The 26,553-nt window shown below is 39.9% G+C and overlaps 1 protein-coding gene across 9 annotated transcripts; it reads left to right on the top strand.

Annotated features, from left to right (window-relative positions):
- The first annotated feature begins 972 nt into the window (after window positions 1-972).
- LOC131316551 (sphingoid long-chain bases kinase 1) lies at window positions 973-25,967 on the top strand. Of its 9 annotated transcripts, none has more exons than XM_058345967.1 (10): window positions 973-1,383; window positions 4,561-4,624; window positions 7,611-8,150; window positions 8,245-8,601; window positions 9,737-9,830; window positions 9,942-9,979; window positions 10,909-11,055; window positions 18,916-19,015; window positions 23,513-24,468; window positions 25,425-25,967. In XM_058345967.1, exons 3-10 carry the CDS (start codon window positions 7,737-7,739, stop codon window positions 25,572-25,574), a joined length of 2,256 nt encoding a protein of 751 aa, XP_058201950.1. In that variant the 5' UTR covers window positions 973-1,383; window positions 4,561-4,624; window positions 7,611-7,736; the 3' UTR covers window positions 25,575-25,967. The 9 variants fall into 9 exon arrangements, with proteins under 9 accessions (XP_058201950.1, XP_058201947.1, XP_058201943.1 ...); XM_058345964.1 differs by having other exon boundaries at window positions 7,581-8,150; XM_058345960.1 differs by having other exon boundaries at window positions 4,561-4,645.
- Window positions 25,968-26,553: the final 586 nt, after the last annotated feature.

Here is a 26,553-nt window from a genome sequence, read left to right as displayed (position 1 = left end):
AACTTTTTCAAATCAAACAGCGCGACAAGTGCTTCGAAATACGGTTCCTTGGGTGTCGGACCTTCAAACCCGAGTGGCGACTCTGTATTTTCACGAGCGTTTGCTTCCCCGCTCGAGCTCCATCGATCTAGGCCCTTGCATTTTGAAATCCGAAAATTCCAATGGCACGCTGCCCACATTTCTTTCCAAATCAAAAAGTGAGAGAGAAATTCTTTTAATTTCCAAACAAACGTCCCACCTCCCAACTGTTTCTCTCCTTTACACAGTCAACTACCGTGGCCAACCCTTAGTGGCGGAGCCACTTGGGGACGAGTGGGGGCACGAACCAACCGAGTGGTTTTTTTTTTTCAAAATTTTTTTTCTTATAAATTGGTTTCTTAAATTCTTATTTGTTTAATCACTTTAATACATTTTTTATATTATTTCATTCTCATTTTTTTATTTCAAATATTACAATAATTCAATTATATTGGCGAAGTGTGATGTCTAATGCAAAAAAATAGTCACTACTTACCATTTGAAATTTTTCAATGAATAATGTCCAAATTCATAAGTGGCTAAATCATGAGTTATATACAATATATTTTATTAATTATTTACAAATTTAAAAGTAGAATTGTCTTTGTTGATAGAATTCACAATGTAAGACGAAGTTAAAGTTTTAATAATAAAATTTGAAAATTGTCTTTATTGATAGAATTCACAATGTAAGACGAAGTTAAAGTTTTAATAATAAAATTTGGAAATTTTTTTTTATTTTTTTCTAATTGGTTCAAGGTTTCTAAATATTGACAATTTAGTTATTGTATATCTAATTGCTCTTAGGCTAATCTGCTGGTACAATTCAAAAATTGATTTGTTTTGATAGTATATATATGCACTTACTATCTTTCTTTAGTAAAATTTGTTAGCTTTTTCTATTATTTTTAGCTCAAGCGTTTCTTTTATTATTTTGACGTTGCCTAATACAATTTTTTGTTGGTTGAATTGTGTCTAAAATGTGCCCCACTATTTCCTGGCTACGCCAAAGCCCTCGCTTCCACCGTCGCTACCAACACCCGATCACTACCGTCATTCCCATCCTGGCCCTTCAAGATCGCACTCCCAAAACGTTACCGACTTCGCTGCTAGCAAATCGTCGATTGCCGGCGTACACGGACAAAATCAGCCGAGGGTCCTATTAGTCTCTTCTGTACTGCACGATTGACGGCGTCCTATCAATCACGAGAAACCCTAACCCAAACTTCTCCCTTCGCCATCACGATTGCCCGCAGAGGCTTTCATCGCAGTCCGTTTATAGCAGAGACTCCGTCCCCAAGCACAATCGAAGACCTCTCCCCTCCCTGCTTTTTCTCACGCTTCGAACAGCTAGCATCTAAGAAGGTTTAGATCTGTGCTTTTGGTTCATATTTATGCGCTTAATAACTGTTTCCCCCGTTGAGATTGGTTAAGTCTGATATCGCATATAAACTGTTTGTTGAAATGCCTAATAAAACCGTCCATTATGATGAACTTTCAGGAGCAATTTTATTGTTTACCATGAATTTGAGCAAATTTGTCCCTCCATCACTCTTTCTGGCACTTCAAGTAATCCGTGCAAATGCACCATCGCCATAGCCTCAATGTTATTTCTTGGTTTCTCTCCTCTATCTTTCGAAATGACATGGAAATATTTTAGTGGCTTTGTTATTTCTTTGAAGATAGCAAGCTTCAAGTATGTGTGGGAGAATGCTTTAATACCTGTTGGCATACATGAAATGTTTTTTTTTTTTTTTTTTCATTTCTATTTTTTTCCCTTTGAAATGACTAGAATTATAGTGAATCTGGTGATTCTTTTTACATAAAAAGCTCCGTAGTACATGTGGGAGTACTTGCTAATACCCATTTAGGTTCTTGGTGCATTGGCTTGAGTGTAGTAGTAGTCTATGCTTAGGATAGCTTTTTGGTTTTCAAGAGGAGAACATGTAGAATCTTTGGTTGTGTCTTTGCTTTGGTGGTCTGATTTCATTGCTGTGTCTTTGCTTCATGATATTTCTGCCCCAAAAGAAGCTTTGGTTGCTTCTTAATTCTTTCTATTTTCCTCTTCATTTGATCATGGTTAAGAACATTGAGCTGTATGTTTTGCAATTATTTCTCCTTTTTCTCTCTCTGCAGATATTTCTCTCATTTCCCTTGCTAGGTATTTCTTCTCTTATATTATCCATGTCAAACATATGGTCATATGGGCAAAATCAAGATTTCATCCTGGCGTGCCAAGCGCTAAAGCCACAAGCTTCTTGTCCTGTAGTCTGTTCTAAACGGAAAGGATGGTCTGATTTTTCTGTTTGATTTGTGATAAGAGTAGGGTCTTTAGTGGGTAGATTACCAAATGCATAAATGAGGGCAGCTTTGGAAGTATAAATGAAGAATACTCTGATAAAGGTACAATTGGTAGGGCCACTTCATATACAAATTTCCAAAAAGAAGAAAAAATTAGGGGGTCAGAGAAGGATTTCCTAAAATTTTAGATTCCTAGCGAATTACCCGTGCCTGGCAGCACTCCCAAAAAAAACTACCTGTATGATTATTATTTCCATTATTAATTCGATATTCAGTAAAGATGTTATATTGTTTGACCATACCTGTTATTTCATGTTTGATGAAGAGTTTACTTTTATAGAAAGGATAACTTTCTTTGGCTTTTTTCCAATAACTTAGGGAACATAGTTGTGAGATATTTTGAGCCATTTTTGGATCTATATAGCTATTTGTTTATTTTTACTTGCTTGGACTCTTACTTGTTTGTAAGAAGGTTTATTACCCTCCATTTTAGATGAATGGCATGTATCTATGGAATGAGTCTTGCTATGAGATTGAAAAGTCCCAACTTCTAAGCATGTCACTGAGGTCCAGAGGGGAGTTAATGCATGAAGCTTGAGTTAGAAGATAGGAAAAACATCACTTCACTGGCCTCATTGCCTATTTGAGTTTCAGAAAGAAGGTTATGATTGTTAGGAATGAATTATGCTGGATCCTTTTAGTCCATTTTTTTCAGAAGACAAACGTCACATCACTATTGTCATTCTCTAAAGCCATTGGGAAAGCTATTTTTGTTTTGTTGCTTTGGTAATCAATTAACCGGTTCCTAGCTAACTAGAATGCACTCTTCAATTTAATTGAGGCCATTGAAAGGTGTGGTTGCACTGCAGAACTCTGTTCCTTTGATCTGACATCAATTTATTTATCTACTAAAAGTCATGAGTTAAAGTATATGAGATGGGGTCATGAGGGCTTTAATCTGGGTTATGGCAGCAGTGTCCATGGCGGGAAATGAATTTTTTGCTCAAATGCAATACATCGAATGCACCAAACGCTAAAGCCCCAGATTAAAGCCCTTGTGACCACGTCTTATACACATGGTATCATAGTCATCAAGGGCGAAAGGCGCACCGAGGCGCAAAGTCCTATTGGGCCCAAGGCGAGGGGTGCGCCTTTCTTAAGCGAGGCTCACCTATGCAGAAAAAAAATAGGAAAAATAGCATACACTAATATTTTACATAATAAGCACTAAGCCAATGAGTTTACCATCCAAAAGATACATAAAAACATCCATCACATGTCAAATGGACTAAATGTCAAAAAAATTGTTTGAAAATCCCAGAACTTGTTTTTAACTTTTTATATATGAAGCTATACGTATGTAAAGAGAGGGAAGAGGGGAGAATAGTCAAAATACCTTGATAATTGATGAGGAGAGATGAGAGGAGAGACGACTGAGAGAGATGAGTTGAGATGAGGGACAAAGGAGATCGATGCATATGAGAGGAGAGACGACGACTGATCGACGACTCTTTTGTTATCGATCGGCTGTAATCGACTAAGGAGAGCCCTTTTTTTTTTTCGATTTGCCCTTTTATTTCGTTTGTAATCGACGGCCGAAGGTAAAATTTTAACCTAGACAACATAATCCTAGGGCTGTGTTCGATTTTGAGAGAAGCGCGACTTGTTGCGCCTTGTCGCCTTGGTCACCTAGTCTGTGCCTTATTCAAGTCGCCTCGCCTGGGGTCATACAAGGCGATGGGGATGAGCCTCGCCTCGGCGTGTGCCTTTTTGCACCTTTGACAACTATGCGTGGTAGTGAGTATATGATATGTAGCTTTTGACAGAACACTGGGATGGTTGATGTACCTGCTGATTATGGATGAGGGAAAGTAGTTGGTTTATGTTTTGCCTGTTTTGTCCTTATTTGAACCCTCTCCATACGCAACCTATAGTGTTTGATTTTCATTGAAGACATCTAAATCGAAATGAGGGACAAACTGTTGGGAAGTTAATGCTATTCCAACACAAATGATCTCATTTGGGGTTATTATTACACACCAATGGTTAATCTGAATATTGGAATAAATTGGTGCCAGGTTCAGTTAACTATTGCTATCATGACTATTGGTTGTTTCTACTTTCTTCTGATCATATCTAATGAATCTATGCCAACCAAAAATCTCCCCATATCTGTTTGATTGCTTTTGCAACCTATAGGTTCGTATTGTGTCACAAGCACTCGTCTCTTGCACTTGTTAGGAAACAAGAGCTTCAGTTTTTGCAAGAATGTGATGCAGTTGTTCAAGCAGACATTGAGGATGAAGTAAGGAGTTGAAAGAATCTGGTAAAGTTTAAGCCTTATCTTGGATGGCTTTCTATGTGTATTTTGCCATTTGTAGTGGTTGCAAGTAATAACTTTCCGGCTAAGGGTTCCTTTATGACACGTTATTGTTGTGCCCTCATGGTCTTTTGTCTGTGTGGCTCAGTTATCTCATGATCTTCATTGCTGCATATGACTTCTCAAATGACGCTAATAATACAAACTAGTTCTGGTCTATTCTATTTTTTCAATATCTAATCTTTGGTATTATCGTATTGTTAAGTAAATTTTCTTTAAGAGTTTATCCCTATGAATTGAGCAATGTCAATCAAGTGAATCTGCCCTTGTGTTTAGATTACTTTATTCGATAATTTGGTTGTTTGTTCAATAATTTTGGTTTCTTAAAAAAATATTAGGCATAGTTAAGCTGTGGAAATTAGTGTTTTTGGTGATTTCATTTCTTTCCTTTTAAGGCCCCGTTTGATAACAGTGATAGATGGTTGGAATTCGTAAGGAGATGGGATGAGGATTAGGATTGGGATTGGGATTGGTAATGAGAAGGGATTGATAAGGAGATGGGATTGGTGATGAGTATGTTTGTTTGAGATGGGATTAGATGATGGGATTATTAGCCCACAAGCCCTTATTCATCTCAGAATACAGCAATGCCCCTTAATACCAAGTGGGAGAGACCTCTACCAATACCCCCTAATGGCCAGCTCCCAAACCCATTGGATTGTTAGTCTACACCTCTTTTTGGTTACCAAACAAGTTATTGTGAAACCCATGGAATTGGTAGTCCAATCCCAAGGCCCAACATGGTTAAAGGGTTAAGACATCCTCAGTTTTGATGAACTAAAAAACAGCTTAAATGAAGGCAAGGTCGTGGCCTATGGTGGATTATTGTCCTAAAAAAAGACCCTCTTCCTCTCAAGAATCTATGGAGTCATGTTTCGTCATTGCTAATTGTGTCGACTTTGTGACAAGAAGTTGTCACTTGCACTTGCTAGGAAACAAGAGCTGGAATTGCTTCAGTAATGTGATGCAGACATTTAGGATCAAATAAGAGAGGCTTTTAAATGTTATGACGGTCGTCCATCCCAATGACATACCGAAAGGACCACCCCCCCCCCCCCCAAAAAAAAAAAAAAAAAGGTCTTCCATCCCACCCAAGATATGGTGACAGTGGTGATTCGACTTAGTTATCGATTGTGTGTTGCATAATTTTGCTTTTGGTTTGGGTATGAGGAAGTACGGGCTTCCTGTATATTTGGAGTGAACAATTAAAAGTATTGTAGGGTCAATATTACAGCAGTACTTGTTTTGATGCTAGTAAAAAATTCTATATACTTCTTGGTAGATGAATTGTTCACTTCTTGATGTTTAAATTATTCAATGTTCCTATTTTATGTGTTTATGATTTATGATGTCTGCATCCAGTGTTATACACTACATGATCCAGATATACAATTGCCCTCTTACAAAGATTTTGCTAATATTATTTCCATTGAACTAAATATGTCCGAACCACCTTAATCTATTTTCTTTCAACTTATCCGGTATAAGTACAACTCCTATCATCTCATGAATAATTTCGGTTCTAATTCTATCTCTCCCAGTCTATGATACATGAATCGTCTTTTTGGGTTAAGTACCCGTGTCAACACGACAAGACTTGGGTGCGCGTACGGGATCTGTACGCGGTTCGGTGGTTGATAATCAGACTCGCGCACGTCACCATCATCTCCAAACACCCAAATCGCCATTATCTCCGGCTTGAACCAGTGAGGTTTTGGCATATTCGGCTGCTGACCATGGAGTATACTAGTATATCATGGAGAGAGAGAGAGAGAGAGAGAGAGAGAGAGAGAGAGAGAGCGAGAGCGAGAGCTTGGCAATCATCATGGAGTGAGTATACGTATATCGAGAAGAGAGAAATACATTTTAGTCTTTCTAGAAAACGGAGAGGTGGATCACATGTGAAGAGAGAGGGAGAGCAAGAGATAAGGTGTAATCCCACCAATCAATAACATTTTGTCATGTGTTAAGTTTTCTGTTTTATGTGCAGTGTAGCTGTACACACCTGCCGTGGACATGGGCTTCATACAGTTTACTATTTTTATTACGAAACTGGGCTAGCGTATTGTTATTGGGCTTAGCTATTGCTTTTGGTCTTTTGCTAAGTGTTTTTGGGCTTTGGTAGGACTTACAACATTTTGTAACTCTTCTCTTTGAAATTTCAATATATTTGGAAAATATTCAGAATAAAAAAAATTTTAAATGTATATTTTATTTAATAGGTGGCGTTTCCCTGCACCCGTATCCAAATTTGGATACATATCCACAAATCCTTTATTTTCCAAACTTGAAGTGTCCGACCAGCATCAGATTCATCTGCCCGTGTCCATGTAAAATAGCTCTCAGTCTTACCGCATAGCTATCTCAACATCATCCTGATTTCAGTTACACTCATCTTACTCACTTGTTGCTTCTTGATAGGCAAACACTCCGTCACGTATAGCATCGGTGGTCGTATAGCAGTTTTATAAACATCTTCCATTCAATTTTATAGGTATCCTTCGATCACACAATACATCAGAACCGGCTCTCCACTTGAGCCACCCAACTTGGATGCTATGGGTTATATCGTCCATAATCTCTCAATCCTTGCTAATAATTGAACCTAAAATCTTACTTTATGCTTCCCATTATTGAATCCAAACAATATAGGTGATGTTTGGTAGTTTATATTTTTTTTTGCTTTATTGAAAGCTCGAAATTGTCACTTAAAGTAACATGTGAATACCCATTGACTGATAGGAAAACAAAAGTAGCCAATACTCCGTCTGTTCATGCACTTGGACTTTGTTGTTTACGGTCTTTTGTGATGACTTTTGGACTGTCTTTTTTCTTGATTTTCATGCATCCCTGTACGAATTATTCGGAATTGTCTTAACAGTATAACAGCTTGGAAGTGCACTGCTGGCAGGTTGGCAGATTATGCTGAATTTTATTGTCCATTTTGGTGAATCACCAACTCTACAGCTTACACAAGGGAGTTATTGTGTTGCATCTTCCATGATTTTTTGCCGCTGTTTGCTGTTGTCAAACTAATATGCAGACGAGTGGGAACCTTTCCAAGAATAATTCTTTGAGACTGACACCTCAACAGTCTCTTCGGCGCTTGGGGTTGTGCTCTCAAGTAGCAACTGGACAACACTCCTCCCCCATTGTCTTTCCAGAGAAACGCAGTAAGGTGAAGGCCTCCAGGCATGGCACCGTAAGTGTCACCAGTGATGATCTTAAGAAAGCAAAAAGGGAGGAGCATAGGATTGATATTGGGGATGAGCAGTCTGACTTGTTGGGATATGAAGTGTTTTCTGGAAAGCTGGTTTTGGATAAGAGAAAGACAAGTAATGCTACTCAAACCTCTACAGATAATATGAACCAGGATGCGGTTGATGCTAAACTAACAAGCAAGGCATTAGTCTGGGGTTCTCATGTGCTTTGTCTGGAGGATGTCATTTCGGTGGGCTTTTCAGATTGTTCTGCTTTTTGCCTCTCCAATTAAGCTTCCTTCACTTATTTTAATTGGACTGAACATGGGGTCTGTGACTTTGCAGGTATCCTACAATGTAGGTGTCAGGCATTTTACTATTCATACATATCCCTTGAAAAAGGCTCCACGTGGCCTTTCTTGCTTTATGAAAATTGGTAGAAGTCGGAAAGATATTCGTTTCTTGGCTTCTAGCTCCGAAGAAGCACACCAGTGGGTTAGTGGATTTGCTGACCAGCAGTGTTTTGTGAATTGTTTGCCTCATCCTTTGAAGCAGGCTTCAGATATGGTTGCTAGTGATTTTTCGTCTGATTCACATGTTAAATGCAAGAGTCCACCTAAAGTTCTCGTTATTTTAAATCCAAGGTCTGGACGTGGTCGTTCCAGTAAAGTTTTTCATGAGATGGTGGAACCAATATTTAAGGTATATTGGCATTTTTGGATTATTCTATACATCTACTTGACAGTTTGAAGTGTAACACCAACTGTGGATGTTAAGTTACCAGTAGTCCCAAAAGCTTAACACTTTGTTTGGTTTTGAGTTTTGAGAAAAAGTTTAAATGTAATGAGTGGTAATGAGTGGAGAGAGATAGAGAAACTTATCGAGAACCGTGAATAGAGTAAAAAAATTTCTCAAAACTTGTAAAAGAACAAAGTGTAAGACGTGCAACCCCTTCTTGCACTAGAAGATGCAAATTTTCATAGAAAGACAGAAACAGAATACGATGGGGAGAAGCATAATCCAAACGGGGGATAAATGCAGACAGAGAGACTTGAACCCAAGGCTTCTCCCAAACAGAGCTTTGATACCATGTTAAGTTACCAGTAGTCCCAAAAGCTTAAGCTGTTAGGAAATGGGCCCAACGATGTATATCAAGCTATCTAACAGTGGATAGCTATGAAAGCTTTTGGCGTGTTTGGATGCATGTTATACCTTTCCACCTTGCAAGTAAGGAATCTTTTAGATAGTTAGATGTTGACATGCTGTCAAATCCTGTCACTACTGTTTAAGTTCCAGCTTTTCTACACATCGTAGAACTTATGACACCCTGTCTTGTGAAACCAGAACATTGCATGAAGTTCGGTGTAATATACTAACCCTAAGATCTTAGGAAAAACTTGTTATTTTAAATTCTTGTCTTTGGTGAATTTGTCATAGGTCAACCGAAATTGACCTTAGAACCTGTAGTGTGCAAGGATCTTGGCTCACTTGATATTACGGAACACGATGCCCTCAACAGAGCTAAATGGAAAACATGGATTCATGTAGCTGACCCCAATTGTTTGGGACTTAGGCTCGGTTTTGGTTTGGTTGGTTTGGTCTTGGGTGACTTTGGACATTGTTGACTTCCCTTCTTTTCCTAACTCTCTTCTGGAACAGTCCGCTCCATGAGTGTTTGATGTGCGACTTAGACCATTGTTCTATATCAAGAAACCACATAGGGGCTCTTAAAGCCAAATACTGGGCTTTTAGTTCTTATTGGAGAGATTCCGTAGGTTTATGGTTTTGTTCTTGTTAATATCATGCGATTTATTCCAAGACTTGCTACCTGTAACAGCTTGCAGGGTTTAAGATAGAGGTAGTTAAAACAACATCTGCCGGTCATGCTAGAAATCTTGCCTCCACTGTTGACTTCAGCACATGCCCTGATGGTATCTCTGGTTTTCTCTCTGTTGCATAATAAGTTTCATTTTTTTGGTTTTGACATGCAACTTAAGTACCGTTCATCATTTAGACCCTCCAACTCTAATATTGTTTTGCAGGAATTATTTGCGTTGGAGGTGATGGTATTGTTAATGAGGTAAGTCATTTTGCATATTCGGGTCATTCACTCGTTCAATTTGTACAAATGATTGACTATTCCTGCATATTCATCCCATTTATGTATGCAGACGCATTTTCGGCTGTACTCCCTCCGTCCCATTTTGTTTGCTTGTTATGTGAAGTCGTGTCATTTTGACCTTCAAAAATAAGCTACTTCCGAGAATATCTTTTCGAACTTTTTGTCGCCGTTCAAAAGTGTTCATTGATATCTTTTGAATGGTCCAAAAGAAATAGAAGAAAATCAAAAACTGATTTCGAGAAGGAATTTATAGTTACAGTTCAAAATGGCACGATCTTCCGTAGGAATCAAATAAAATGGGACAGAGGGAGTATGTATTTATGTGGTGCGTATCGATCTTGCAATTTCAAATTTTGAAGAGTTTGCATTTAGCTGTATTAAGTTGACTTGCTGTTTATAGGGGACCATATGAAATTGGTCATTCTTGAGATGCAAATTATTGTAATTTTTTTGGTATTTTTATTGTTGTTATAATATTCCCTAACAAAATAGGGAAGGAAGTGGCAACTATGACATGAGTGAGCATCGACCGTAACAATAGTAGCCCCTAGTACAAAAAAGGGGGAAAAGAAAATTAAAGTTTTGTTGCATTTTGTCTCTAAGTCTGCTTAGGGAAAATAAATGGCAGAAAAACCTAAATAAGATAAATTAGCTTACTTCCCATGTCTCTAAGTCTGCTCTGAAATCGGAGCTTTTTATTCTTCCAACATTGCAAAGAAGTAGTGATCCATGTGTTTTGGTTATGGAGTCAGACCCATATTCTATGAACTTAACCTCACCTGTTCACTAGGGGGAATGGAAAAGTCCGTGTCATTGGTTTGTTTACTTATATATTATGTGTTCTTTTTGCTGACATGATGGAGTTCCAATTTATTATTCTTGTACAGGTTTTAAATGGTCTTCTCAGTAGAGAAAACCAGAAAGAAGCAATTTCAATTCCAATTGGGATTATACCGGCCGGTTCGGATAATTCTTTAGTTTGGACTGTTCTAGGAGTTAGAGATCCCATCTCTGCTGCAATAGCTATAGTGAAGGTAATGCTCTCTTTCCTCCGTTTATTGTATAGTTGTCACGTTAATTGAATCCAGAATTGAAAAAAGGTCCTTCTGCAAATTGTGAGATGAATCGAGTTGGGAATCGCTCTGATTCAGTTGTGGTTTCCAAACAACATTGAAAAATCTTTCATGTATGTAGATGATAAAAGATATTTATAAAAATGCATACTTTAGGCCCTGATTATTGATTAATAACATACTTGTCACAAATGACGAATTGTGATCGTGTAGTATATAGACTTGGCACTTAAAATAAAATTGTTGTTTGAAGATTGAAACTTGAAAGGCTTCAGTAAAGTTAGCAATGAAAATTACTGTTGAGTGGTAAATAAACTTTGAGTGAACTGTCAAAACCCAACTCCCATTTAATCGATAGCCCCAAGAAGAAAAGAAGTGTGGTCTACAACCTTGTAGAACAAGCGAAGCAGGGATGGAAGGTCAAAGAACAATGCAAACAACAGCCCCAGAGGCTCTTAGGCATCAATACAAGTACATATTGTCGGGGAAAATGGATTGAACAAAGAGTGTTTTTGCTAACTTTGAATCAAAACTAAAGCGGGGCCCACACATATATTGGGGTGGGTCCAAGAGTGAATTTTTTGCACTAAGGGGTTTCATTGATATAATTACCTGGTCAAAACCATTTATTAAGTGAATAATATTTAGCTCCAAAGTCAGCCGTATGGGCTTAAGTGACAAAAAAGGTTAGTCCCACATTGGTTAGTTGAGAGAAACCAAGTGGGTATACAAAGCTGAAGATTGCTTGTGGGATTGCTGCCCAGGGGGTATTCAAGTTTTTCAGAGGGAAGACCTAGCCATTGCTGTTGCCCGCCTGCTCGACCCCGACCTGATTCGGGTCGGGACTGGACAAGCTCGGGTTAGGTAGGTTCTTTTATATAACAAGAGAGAGAGAGAGAGAGGGATCTGACAACCAATCTAGGGTTTCAAGACCAGACTAATGTTCCATGTCATTGTTTGTATTTAGATGACATGCTTATTCTTGGAAGCAATAATGAGATGATCAAAGTCCACTAAGAAACTGTTGAATTCTATATTTGACGTGAAAGATATAGGGACTGCAGATGTCATAATTGGGATGAAAATTACTGAAACATTTGATGGATATGCTCTGTCGCAAGCACATTAAATTGATGAAATAATGAGAATTTCAGTGAGGACGATGATTGTCTTATTTGAACACCCTTAGATGTGACCACTTAATGAAGAACAATGGAAAAATTATTTCTCGCTTGGAGTATTCTCAAATCATCGGGGGTCTCGAGTATTTGATGAATTGCACTAGACCTTATATAGCTTATGCTTTAAGTAAGTTGAGCAAGTATGCTAGTAACTAGGGGTGTGCATAAATTCGAATAACCCGCTCAAACCATCCGATCTGATGTCCCGGAGTCGGTTTCACGGGACTGAAAGGTCAAGATCGGGTAGAAACATTCTGCTTATTTCGGGTTTCGGGCTAGGTTACACAAAGAGAACCCTAATGTAATAGAAAGACTATTATAATACCCTTAAAGCAATATTAAAATAACAAATAAACTGAAACCCTAATTATACATTCACAGGGACACGCATTTTATCGAAGGAGGGAGAATCTAGCCCATGGTGGATCCACAACTTGCTTGCCACCGCCTGTCCGTTTGTATGACCCAGTCCAAGCTCGGGGGTAGTTGGTTTGTTGGTTGGGGACATAGTTTGGATAAATTGAAGTTTAGAAATGGTTAGAGCCAACAAGAAAGATGCATCGTCGCTCAACTCTCTCCTAATCCTGTCCCCATCAATTACACTCCAGACGCAGATAGATATTGTGACGCAGGTCGGAAGTGAGTTCTTTAATTCCCGAGTCCACGGGACTGGAATCCACCAGAATGAGAAATGACTCTCAAGAGAATATTATTGAAGATGGAAAATTATGTGCCTTGGCCTTGTGCCTTACAAGAATACTTAAACTACTAGGATCTTAACCAAAAAGGAAAACAATCAAAAGTCCAAATCTGCCTAAAATTATGCCAGAACATGCTACTAAAATAGAAAAGGAAATTTCTAAGACCCTTCCATCTATTACCACTCAATCTCATAGATATCCAATCAATCACACATTTCTTGTGATTGTAATCACAGCATTATGTCCTGCATCAGTCACCTCCACTTCAGGAGAACTCGCCCTCGAGTTACTCTCAGGATATAACGGCTTATCTGGATAGTACTCAAACAAATCTGCAACGTTGAAGGTAGAAGAAATCTGCATATGCTCTGGAAGATCAATGATATAAGCGTTGTCATTAATCTTCGCCTTGACTCAAAAAGGACCATACTTCCTGGCTGCTAACTTGCTGTAAGTTGCTGTAGGGAGCCTGCTCTTGCGTAGATAAACCATCACTTGATCACCCTCTTTGAACACTTTAGCTCGACGATGTTTGCCTGCCGCTGTTTTATACTTTTTGTTGGCCTCCTCTAAGCTCTGTTTCACCTCAACCTGAATATTCTGAACCTGTTGTGCCATGTTCTCTTCTGCAACGCTCTGACCTGGCAGCTTTGGTAAGGGAGCCAAATCAAGTGCATGCTGTGGAGGATTAGTGTAGACAACTTCAAAAGGGGTCTTTCCCATTGACCTATTCACTGTGCTATTGAATGCAAACTCGATTTGAGGAAGAGCTGCATCCCACTGTTTTGGTTTATATCCCGAGACACATCTGATCATGTTCCCCAATGATCTATTTGTTACTTCGGTCTGCCCATCAGTCTGTGGATGGCTTGTGCTACTATAATTCAAACTCGTATCGAATCTCCTCCACAATGTTCTCCAAAAATGGCTGAGAAACTTGACATCACTATCTGAAGTAATAGTTTTTGGAACTCCATGCAATCGAACAATTTCTCAAAAGGAGAGGTTTGCCACATGAGTTGCATCTGATGTCTTTCTGCAAGGCACGAAGTGCGCCATTTTGGAGACTCTGTCAACTACAACAAAAACAGAATCCATACCTCGTTGAGTCCTTGGAAGTCCCAAGACAAAATCCATGGAAAGATCCTCCCATATATTTTCTGGTATGGGCAATGGAGTGTATAGGCTTGTGTTTTGTGATTGCCCCTTTGCCTTTTGACAAACAAGGCACTTTTGCACGAACTTGCCAACATCCCTCTTCATTTGTGGCCAATGATATCGCTCTCCCACTAAAGCAATAGTCTTGTCACGTCCCCCATGACCTCCTAGGCCACCACCATGCAAGTCCCGGATGATCTTCTCCCTTAGTGATGCCCTTGGAATACATAATTGGTTACCATAAAAGAGAGTCATCCTGCACATGATAATTTCCAGCATCCTGTTTCTGTTGACACTTCCTCCAAACATTACTAAAATCTTCATCTTCTTCATACAACTCCTTGATGAATTCAAAACCAACAATTTCAGAACCAAGAGTTGTAAGCAAAGCTGCTCGCCAACTCAATGCATCAGCCACTTTGTTTTGTTGCCCGGTCCTATGTGTTTTAAAACAAAAGTGAACCATTGAATGAAAGAAATCCATCTGGCATGCATTCTGTTCAAGCTGCCCTGTGTATTTACAAACTTCAGTGCTTGGTGATCACTATACAACACAAACTCTCGCTGAACAAGATAATGCTCCCAATGCTTGAGAGCCCGAAGTGCTGCATAAAATTCCTGCTCATAGGTAGTCCATTTCTGTCGTGCCTCGCTAAGCTTCTCACTGAAATATTCCACTGGTCGACCTTCTTGAGATAAGACAGCCCCGATTCCCACAATAGAGGCATCACATTCAACTTGAAATAGCTTGTCAAAGTCTGGCAATGCCAGAACTGGAGCACTGCACACAGCTTCTCTTTGATCAGCGCAAAACTTTCCTCTTGCTCAATCCCCCACTGAAACTTTCCTTTCTTCATACACTCAGTGATAGGCTGTGATGCACGGACGCGGACACGGACACGGACACCGAAACCGACACCGGGACACGGGAATTCTAAAAAAATGGGGACACGGACACGGCGGGGGACACGCCACGTGTATATTTATTTATTTATTTATATATATAAATAAATAAATAAATAATTATAGTTTGGCACCCAAAAATAAAAATTACAATTTGACCCCCAATTTTTTCAAAAATTACAGTTTGGCCCCTAATTTTTTTTTAAAAATTGCAGTTTGGCCCCTGCCGTGTCCCCATCGGTGTCCTCGCGGTGTCCCCAGCCGTGTCCCCGCGGTGTCGCCGCCGTGTCCCCGTGAAAAATTCAAATTAAATTATGGGACACGCCACGTGGCGTGTCCCGTACGTGTCCCCGCGGTGTCCCCGTGTCCGACACTGCGATACCTCGACTTCTAGAGGCGTCGGTGCTTCATAGGTGATAGGTGTCACGATACAACTGAAGTTCCGGATAAACTTCCTGTAGAAAGTAGCTAAGCCATGGAAGCTTCTAACATGACTAACATTTGTTGGAGTCAGCCAATCCCGGATTGCCCTGACCTTCTCTTCATCCACTTGAATGCCATTTGCTCCAACAACAAATCCCAAGCACAACAACTTTTGTCAGAAAACAGCACTTCTTTAGATTGACATAAGTTATCCCGAAGGACTTGAAGAACTTTTCGCAAGTGGCTCATATGATCAACTTCTGACTGGCTGTAAATTAAGATATCGTCGAAATACACCACTAGAAATCTGCCAATGAAAGATTTCAGAACCTGATTCATCACCCTCATAAAGGTGCTTGGTGCATTAGACAACCCAAATGGCACAACTAACCACAGTCGTATAGTCCTTTTGTTTTGAAGGTAGTCTTCCACTCGTCCCCAGGCCTAATTCTTATCTGGTGGTAGCCACTATGCAAGTCGATCTTCGAAAATATTTTAGAGCCTACAAGCATGTCTAACATGTCACTCAAGCGCGGTATTGGAAACCTGTACTTTACCGTAATCTTGTTGATTGCCTTGCTATCAACGCACATCCTCCAACTCCCATCTTTCTTTGGAGTAAGTAGTGCCGGTACTGCACAAGGACTCATACTCCCTCTAATAAGCCCCTTCCGGTTCAACTCAGCAACCTGCCTTCGCAATTGTGCACTCTTTGCAGGACTCATTCTGTAGTGTGGAAGATTCAGGAGGCTTGCACCAGGTACCAAGTCAATGCAGTGTTGTATGTCCCTCATGGGTGGTAAACCATCAGGAAGTTCATGTGGAATGATGTCTAATAATTCTTCCAACAAAGGTTGAAGCTCCCCAGGAATGTTAGAATCTGCAATCACTGGTTCTGGTCCCTTGAAAACCTGCATTTTTCATATCGTCAACAAAATCAAATGCAGGAACTGCAACAAAGGATTTCCCCTCCACTTTAGAAGCTTTAGGTAGTCCTTCTTGCAATGGAACTAGTTTAATTTTCTTCTGGTTCCATCTAAACTCATATGTATTGTCCCTCCCCTTGTGAACTATATCAACATCATACTGCCAAGGTCTCCCTAGCAGCACATCACATGCATCCATGTCTACTACATCACAAGTTATTACATCTCTATAACTTTTACCAATTGAAAGAGGAATACAACAACAAACTTCTGTTACCTTGATCTCTGCACCCCTCTTGATCCATCCGATCTTGTAAGGAGAAGGATGAGGCTTGGTCCTCAATTGTAACTTGTCGACAAGAGCCCTCGACACAATATTCTCGCTGCTGCCACTATCAATGATGACATCACACACCTTATCATTGATGGTACAGCTAGTTCTGAAGATGTTATGTCGCTGCAGGTCAGACTCATGCTTTGGTGCATACAAAAGTCTCTGCACAACACAAACAACTCGATTTCCATGATCCCCCTCTACAACTTCAACCTCTTCATCATCATTATGATCTCCATAGTCATCACTTCATTCCCAAAATCTGCAAGATCATCCTCGGTTGCATTAACCAAATTAGCCTGCCTTCGGTTTGGACACGTGCTGGAACAATGCCCAGGTTGGTTGCAGCGATAACACTTATCAATGGTTGGACGTTGATAAGGATTATTGTTGTGATGAGGCTGAGAAATCGCTGGCTGTTTGGTCTGAATAGGATCACATTGGTTTATGCGTTGAGATGCTTGTTGATGCTGAACTACTTGCAGGTTGAATTGCCTGCCCCGATCAGTTGCAGCTCGGTTTGAATCAGAACAGATCTGCTAGTGGATGGAGTCTTGGCTGGTGCCCTCGATAATTGAGACTCCGCCTTGTAAGCCAAGTTTACAGCCTCGGACAAATTCCAAACAGTTTGAAACGCAATCTGATCTTGTATTGGAAGGCCTAGACCTCCAATATACCTCATCACCTGCTGATTTTCTGTCTCCGATAAGTTGTTACGAGCATTCAGACGATAAAACTCCTCGGTATAATCGCTGACTGACCTGTACCCCTGCATGCAGTTTTGGTACTGCTGGTATAACATTTATTCATAATCTGGAGGGAGAAACCTTTCTCGCATCAACTGCCTCATCTTGTTCCACGTACGGACAGGTTGTTTCCCTTGCCTTCTGCGATTATGTTGCATCTGCTCCCACCAAGCAAAGGCACCTCCCTTAAGTTTATAAGCCACCAACTTTACCTGCCTCTCCTCCGGGATCACCATATGCTCGAAAAAATTCTCAACTTCAGATAACCAGTCAAGGAAACCCTCAACATGAAGATGGCCATTAAAATTGGGGAGGTCCACTTTAACTTTGAAATCGGAGAACCCATGGCCACGGCCGTTGTGCTCGGGGTAGTCTCGACGCCGTTCAACCAGCACATTGCCAAGTTCCTCATCACTGGAATCATCTACATAGGCTGGTTGCCTATGCAGATTGATAGGATCGTTACCACCATCCGGGCGGCCACGAGGCAGATTCTCGTTGACACGCACCCTTCCGAGATCCCGATCCGGGTGGCCGCCAAGGTATAGGCACGCGAATGACTGCTGCATCTCAGCGTACATCGAACTTCATCGAACTGCTGTTGGTTCTGTTCATTCGCTCTCTTTTGTTCTTGGACGGTTGCCTCTTGAGCATGCACATATGCCCAAAGGGCCTGCACCCCACATTCTTCGTTGTTGGGATGGTTGTTGCCTTCAACCCCATTAGCCATCACTACAAGAAGCGTTACTGCTCTGATACCAACTGACGTAGGTCGGAAGTGAGTTCTTTAATTCCCAAGTCCACGAGACTGGAATCCACCAGAATGAGAAATGACTCTCAAGAGAAATATTATTGAAGATGGAAAATTAGGTGCCTTGGCCTTGTGCCTTGCAAGAATACTTAAACTACTAGGATCTTAACCAAAAAGGAAAACAATCAAAAGTCCAAATCTGCCTAAAATTATGCCAGAACATGCTACTAAAATAGAAAAGGAAATTTCTAAGACCCTTCCATCAATTACCACTCAATCTCATAGATATCCAATCAATCACACATTTCTTGTGATTGTAATCACAGCATTATGTCCTGCATCATATTGACTCGCAGAATCTCATTACCAAAATGTGCTTCCCACTATGGGGGCACGCTTCTAAATTTCCTTCTTCAATCTTGGTACCAGCTCTTATTAGAAACTAAGCAACAACAGGATAGTTATCACTGAAAGTATAAAAAATTTGATTTACAGAATTTCATTCAGACGTTTGAGAATTTACAGATGAGGAATTTTCATGAGCATACAACGGTTTGGGTTTGAATATGGAATGTATAGTTTTGGTTTCTTAATCTTTGTTGTCCCCTTTGATGTTATTATGTACAAACTATAAGCATGTAATTACTTCTTCACAGGCTTCCTTACTGCTAATCTGTGGTTGGTTTTGCTGGTTTCAGGGTGGCCTTACTGCCACAGATGTTTTTGCTGTTGAATGGATTCAGAGTGGTGTTATACATTATGGGATGACCGTCTCATACTTCGGTTTTGTCAGTGATGGTAACTCTCAAAACTCTTATTGATTGCTTTAGATCCTTGCTTTTGATTATGTTCCATTAGAAAATCAGGTGCATCACTTTCCAATAGCCTTATCTGCTATTTTGGTTCCTACAAACATAAGTTGGTTTCAAATTCGTCTCTCTAATTTCAATAGTGTCAATTTAGTCCTGATTTTAGATAACCTTGATCAATGTCGTCCTTGCCGTCAATTACGTAACGGAATTTGGTGATGCCGACCACGGAATTCAAAAAAAAAGACAGAAAACATGTTAATGTCACAAGACTCGTAACCAACCAAACTATTACTGAAACTCAGTATCAGTATCCAAGACCCAAATCCACACATCATGACCCAAGACTCCCACACTCCAAGAACCACCGCTAATGCCATGCCTTTCTTCATTCACCACCCTTGTTCCTCACTGACCACTTTCCCCAATTTCCCTTCCCTAATCCAACCCATTCTTATCTTCCCATACCACTGTCACCCATCCTCCTACCCCAACCACCTCCACACACCCAACAACAAACAGCCCCTAAATCACCACGATTTGGCTCCATATCAATGGAAAATAGTAATCCAACATAATAATTGGTGTGGTATATACTATATTCATCCTAATATGGACAGTAAGAACTTGTGGTGGTATTCGATTTCGCATACAGGAAAAAAAAACACGCACCTAGGCCCACCAAAAATGAGAGTCCCTTTAATCCTAATATTCTCACCAGCCAATTGCACTTCGGGCTTTAACAATGATGAGAGCTTTAGGTTTGCTTTTCATAGTTGATATCACCACTTAATCTAATTTAGCAGGAATTGGCACCAGAAAATTACTTCACTTTCTTTCTTGGAATTCATACCTTGTAGTTGTGACAGCAATCATATACTCAAAAAAAGTATCCATACATTGATTAGAGTTTCATGTCGATGTTTCCCTTTGGGATCTACCAGTTAGTCCTTTTCTGTGAACAAGAACTAGATTTGAAGTTGCAAAAAACTATAGATCGTGACGACAACCCATTTGATTTCTGAGTTTTGGGTTTGTGGTGTATATCTATGTGTTTGTACATTTTGGGCGGGGAGAGAGAGGCAGGATCTAGATTTGGCACTTGAAAGTTGTGGTGGCGGAGTGACTGCTGGCTGCAAATTCATGGTGGGTGAAGGAAGAGGAAAGGGCTAAGGTAAAAAAGAGGTGGGTTAGCTAGGGAGCAGTGCTGTGGTGGTGATTGGGAAGAACAGTGGGTTTGACGTGGTTGGGAGTAATGGTGGTGGGTATTATTTCAGGTTTGGGTTTGGGCGGATGTCAATGGTCGGGTATGGGTTTGTTTGTTCCACATCAGTCTTGTTGTTAATTAAAGACTTTCGGAGTGTACACATCACCTTTCTGTCAATGAATTGATGGCAAGGTCAACATTGTACTGTAATCAAAATTTGAAGGACAAAATTGAAACAACTAATATTGTGGGACGAGATTGAGATCAACTCATGTTTATAGGGATCAAAAAAGTAGATAAGCCTTTCCATTTATGAAACAAGGTCATTGGAGTTGGTTGTGAACTTGTGAGGTTGATTAGGAACTTAGTTCAGTGTTCATATTGTTCTATTTATAATGTTACAAGCCATAAGATTAGGTACATGAGTCTCCCTGCTGCTCACTTGAGGTAAGGCATGTGTAGTGTTGACCTTTTGAGATGGCCAGATCACAAGCCATTCATCACCTAAACCAACGGGTTGGTTGAATTTTATGGCGTTTTCACTCTGACAGTTTTCAAGCCACACCCCACAAATTCAGTAGTTTTGTTTTTATAAGTAATACTTTTTTTATTGAAAAGGCATCAAGGTGATGCCACCCATGTACAAAAGAAAGCAAGGCAACAAATTCTGTACTTAATCTGGACCTCTTACTCTCTCAGACCAAGCAGATTGGCGAATTGGTGGATTTTTAATTTTCTACACGCGAAAGCTAGAAATCAAAGCAATAATTGTCCAGTATACATGGAATTAATAAATATTTCTCTTCTGTTGGTTAAAAACATTCATGCGTACGGCATCAAATTTGTACAAGATGGTTTTCCTTATAAAAGATGTCTGAATACATCATTATATCTAGATTATACATTCATAAAATACACAGTTAGGCCCTTAGAATTACGAAAGTATAAATTACACTTTTGAACCTGAAGCTTTTTTTTTTTTTTTTTTGATAAGTAAATAAATATATTAATAAGAAGGCTTTAAGGGAAAGCCACCCAATTACACACAAAAAGGCCACAAGACAAAAAGGCCCTATACACTCCCATGAGAATGGAAAAGCTCAAACCAATCCAAAAATTGGTCAAGAGAAGGAGAACATTCTCTATTGTCCCAACTATACAAACTATTCACTAAAAAACTCTTGATCCTAGACAAAGGCATTTCAACTCCTTCGAAGCATCTCAAATTCCTTTCTCGCCAAATAACCCACATCAAACAAAGCGGAATCAAAGCCCAAGTTTGCTTCCTTCTCTTTGCCATTCTAACACCCCTCCAAGCAATTAAGAGTTCCATTACACTTTTAGACATGGCCCACATCACACCAAACCACATGAGCACTAATGACCAAAGCTCCCCCGCAACCGGGCAATGAAGGAGAAGATGATCCACCGTCTCCGCATCTCTTTTGCACATACAACACCAATTAACAATGATTGCCCGCCTTCGAATCAAATTATCAATGGTAAGAATCTTGCCTTGTGCCGCGCACCACACAAAAAAACTCACCTTTACTGGCTCCTTCGTCTTCCAAATAGCTCGCCAAGGGAAGGAGGGGTTACCACCTCCACTAAGTGAGAGATAGTAAGACTTCACCTGAAAAGCACCATTTTTTGAAAGATTCCATCGCATCTCATCATCCCCTTCTCCTAAATTACACAAACCACACACTCTTGCAAGCAAACTCATCAATGCCTCATTCACTCATTTACTTCTCTACGCAAACGAAGATCCCACACCGAAGCCCCATCATGAAAATGGAGATAATCAAAGATGGTCGCATCTCTGTCAAAAGCCAAAGGATATATATATCCGGGAAAGCCTCCCGCAAGCACTCTTCTCCACACCAAACATGAACCCGAAGCTTTGCTGCATGAAAAATGCTAGAGGTACCAAATCTTGGGGGTACAGAAAATATACAACGGCATGTGCAACGGAAAACCCACTTTTGGGTCCCACACCAACAATCCGAGCCATTCATTAAGTTTAAAATAATTTTTTGAGTGGCCATGTAAAAAATCAACTCAATTGTATATGCGTAAGGTTTGGATCTACCACTTACACATATCCCTAAATTCTGAATGAAAACTTGAAGTTTGGATCAACCACTTACGCATATACAATTGAGCTGAGTTTTTGCAAGGCCACTCGAAACATTGTTTTAAAATTTATTAACGGTTCGGATTATTCGTGTGGGACCCAAAAGTGGGCTCCAAAAGCCGTTGTACATTTTTGGTACCCCAATTCTTCGGTAACAATATTCGAACTCTGTGCTCCAAGTCCCTCTTATTACTTTGCTTCCAGGGTGTGTCGTGAAGGATGTCTATTTTGTTTGCCCTTGTGTCAATGATCTGTTCTTGATTTAATTTTCTTTAAGTCCTACTTGTGGTATATAGTTCTCAAACGTTCCTTTGTTTTGTTTTTTGTTTCTCTTTTTGTGTTTTTCACCTTTTCTTCGGAGGGTTTGGCCCTTTGGTTTATGAGCCTCCTAGGCCAGTGGTCCTGCCAGATTGAACAAAAATGTTAGATATCAGAATGGTCACTCCAAGCTGCTATATCGGATGCTGTTACTGTAGACACTAGTTTTAATCTCATACTACCATTTATGACATGGATAAAGCTTTGCAGCAAGTAGATAGATTTCACCTGGAAATGTTCCCATGTGTCTACAAAACCACTTCATTGCATACAAGAGAAACCCATCTTCCTTCCCTTGATCAAAGAGGAGGTGAGAACCAACTCAGCTGGTTTAGAGCCTGGCAGTCTTAGATTTCGATAAAGAGATAGCTCACTTTTGACATGATCTTCTGCTGAGTCTGCGATAGATAAGATTCTGGCTTCCTCTGAAATCTGAATTGAGAATGTCAGTATCAGTATAAAATTATTTACGAGACGGAATGAATACCCTTTTGAGGTAAATCTCCAGTCTTTGGTTGATGCTATTATGACCTAATGTGGTGTGGAGGAGGGGTTTCAAGTACTCTCTTTTGGATCCAATGGTGTATAGTATTTCAGGGCGGTAACCTGACCAATTGTCTTTCCAATACTATCTCCTAAGACCTGCCTTATTCAGTTACTAAAAGCCACTTTTATGCTGAGTCATAATGTGAAGCTTTGCTGATTGAGGATATAGTTGGCACATCTACTTTTGCGTATTTTAACAAAGGAAGTGCTTGCGTCATGTGCTTTTATAGTAGGTTTGAACTTAATGTGCGATGTTTGGTATTTCCGCTTTGCTGCAGTGTTGGAACTTTCTGAGAGATATCAGAAGCGATACGGGCCTCTCCGTTATTTTGTTGCTGGTTTCTTGAAGTTCTTATGCATGCCGAAGTACAGTTTTGAAGTGGAATATCTTCCAGCATCAAAAGAGGCAATTGATCGTGATGGAAAAGTGTCTGCTGATAGAGAAATAGTTGACCTGTCAGACCTATATACAGACATTATGAGGAGATCAAATACAGATGGGATTCCTAGAGCCTCTAGCCTATCAAGTATTGACTCAATAATGACCCCAAGTCGGATTTCTGGAGGAGAGTTGGATACAACCTGTAGTAGCACTCATGCCAGCACCGAACCATCAGAGTATGTGCGTGGCCTAGATCCAAAATCAAAGCGCCTATCATCTGGGAGGAGCAACGTGATGGAAGAACCAGAAGTTATACACCCTCAGCTACCACTTTCAGCAACTCCCAATTGGCCAAGGACTAGGTCAAAGTCAAAAACAGATAAAGGATGGACTGGATTGACAGCCACACATGATAATACCACTAGAAGTTCTTGGGGAAATACAGGATCAAATGACAAAGAGGATATTTCATCGACAATGTCAGATCCAGGTCCAATTTGGGATGCTGAACCAAAGTGGGATGTAGAGCCTAACTGGGATTTGGAAAATCCCATCGAATTGCCAGGTCCGTCAGATGATGTTGAAACTGGATTGAGGAGGGAAGTCGTGCCCAGGCTGCAAGATAATTGGGTCGTCACAAAAGGTCAATTTCTTGGTGTTCTGGTCTGCAACCATTCTTGCAAAACTGTTCAAAGTTTGAGTTCCCAGGTGGTGGCTCCAAAGGCAGAGTATGATGACAACACCTTGGACTTGTTATTGGTTCATGGAAGTGGACGGCTGAGGCTGTTGAGGTTTTTCCTGCTTCTACAATTGGGTCGACACCTTTCGCTGCCTTATGTGGAATATATCAAGGTATGACTGCAACTCTTTCCTTTCTTCCTCCTGGCAACTCACTCTGGTGATGCTTTTCAACTTCTGACAAATTGGGAGTAATCAATCCTGATCTTCAGATTGAGGACATTGAATGTCTACTACTTTATCAGATGGAAGAGTTTGGATAATATTCCATACTCAGTTCCCATACCATGTTGTCTTCACCATTATCACAATATCAAACCAGCTATATGACTGAGACTATGCCTTCCTGAACATAAAGATGGCTACTCTATACGTAAACGAACCTATACCTCTCAGTGTTTGCCCGCTCCTTTTACCCTTAGATGAGATTAATCAGATACGCTTAGTTCTTCCATTGTTTCATCAGCTAATAAAACAATACCCAATGGTGCATTGTCAAGTTCAATATGCTCTCTTGGAATGTTTATCTGCTGCTATCATCTCAGAATGTTGGGACAAGGGAGATTGTAATCCTTCCGTTGATCATTTTCTTGATTGGTTTGAGTTGTTCAATTCACTTAGTGGTGTATAGAGCCTTTTTTTGTCTTGGTGGCCTTTTTTTGTATATGGGTGGCATTCCCTTAATGCCTTCTTTTATATAATTATTTACTTATCAAAAAAAAATTGACGAACGAATTTTCATGTTTTCTATACTTGTCCCCTTCTAGAATTCTTTCTTTGTAAACGAAATTGCCCCATACCCATTCCACCATCATTAGGCCTAATCAAATACCATTTCGAAGCACCTTGTAATCCCTTTGAATAGTTGAGCACATTTTGTTCGCTTCTCTCTGTTAAAGGGGGTTAAGATATTTGGGAAATTCTCTTCAGAATGAAAACTTGTTTGTCTCATCTCTTATTAATATATTTTCCCATTCGCACTATTATTCTCTTCAGAGTAACGGAGTTGTAGATAAATTGAAAGTTAGTCGTAAGAACGCCGTGCAATTCAAGTTTCTATTGGAATGCAGGTGAAGTCAGTGAAGATTAAGCCAGGAAAGGACGCACACAACGGCTGTGGCATTGATGGGGAGCTTTTTGCAGTGAATGGGCAAGTCATGTCTTCTTTACTTCCCGAACAATGCAGGCTTATAGGTCGCCCCACAACCATTAATAAATGAAAGTTGTAACCCCCCGAATTCTTTTTCCTTTTGCTGGGTTTGGGGTGGGAGTCCATGGATGCATGTAGGCGCTCCTATTTCACTTTTGATTGTGGAATGTGGGGGGGAGCATTCATAGACTGAAGAGCTTAAACCTCTTCCATCTTATTCGAACCTCCCACCATTTCTTCCTTCCATGGTTGAGGTCCTTGTAAATTATTTATTGGTGTTGTGCTTGTTCCATTTCTTTTTCGTTCCTCCCTTTGTGTTTTTCTTCATTTTTTGTTGTTCTATTATGTAGCTTTCTCCCACATTTGTTTGTGTGCAAGCTGCTATTGTTTTTATGTTGTCATATGTGAAGTGCTCCGGATATTGAATCCTAAAGTATTTGGTTTTGGATCGCCTTTTTATAAATACTTGTGCACAAAGTTTGCCTTGCTGTATTTCCTTCGTTTTTAAGGTATTGATGGTGGGGAAGTACAAAAGCAAAGCAAAACGTAACAGATAGGATTAACTGGACATAGGAGGAAAGGGATGAATGTCCAAGTATAGAGCTTGGGCGTACGGGCCTATTTTCTCTAGGTTGAGAAATGATACAATAGTTATATATAAAATATAAGAACTAAATAGATTATCATTTTTACCTATTATCCTCCACCCTAAGGGTAGAGGTTAGCATTCTCCTTAAATGAAACAGAATCTGTTCTATTTTCTCGTTCATTCCTAAGAATTTGATCTGCCATTTGAATTTGAACATGCAAACATCTTTGAAGACTGGAAAAAATAAAAATATGAAGAAGGAAAAAATCTAAATTCCACACTAATGGCATTAAAATTCAATTTGCACAAATATAACGTGGCACGACCTCTGCTATAGATTGGAAGAGGAAAATAAAATAAGAAGAAATTAAAATAACTTATTTTATTATTCTAATTGCAAAGAAGATTTGTAGGAATCATGCAAAAAAGAATGTGTTTGGGCCTATTACGGGTTCCAAAA

The sequence above is a fragment of the Rhododendron vialii genome, chromosome 2a, assembly GCF_030253575.1.
Source record: "Rhododendron vialii isolate Sample 1 chromosome 2a, ASM3025357v1".
NCBI lineage: Eukaryota > Viridiplantae > Streptophyta > Magnoliopsida > Ericales > Ericaceae > Rhododendron > Rhododendron vialii.
This window is presented reverse-complemented; position numbering and strand designations above follow the sequence as displayed.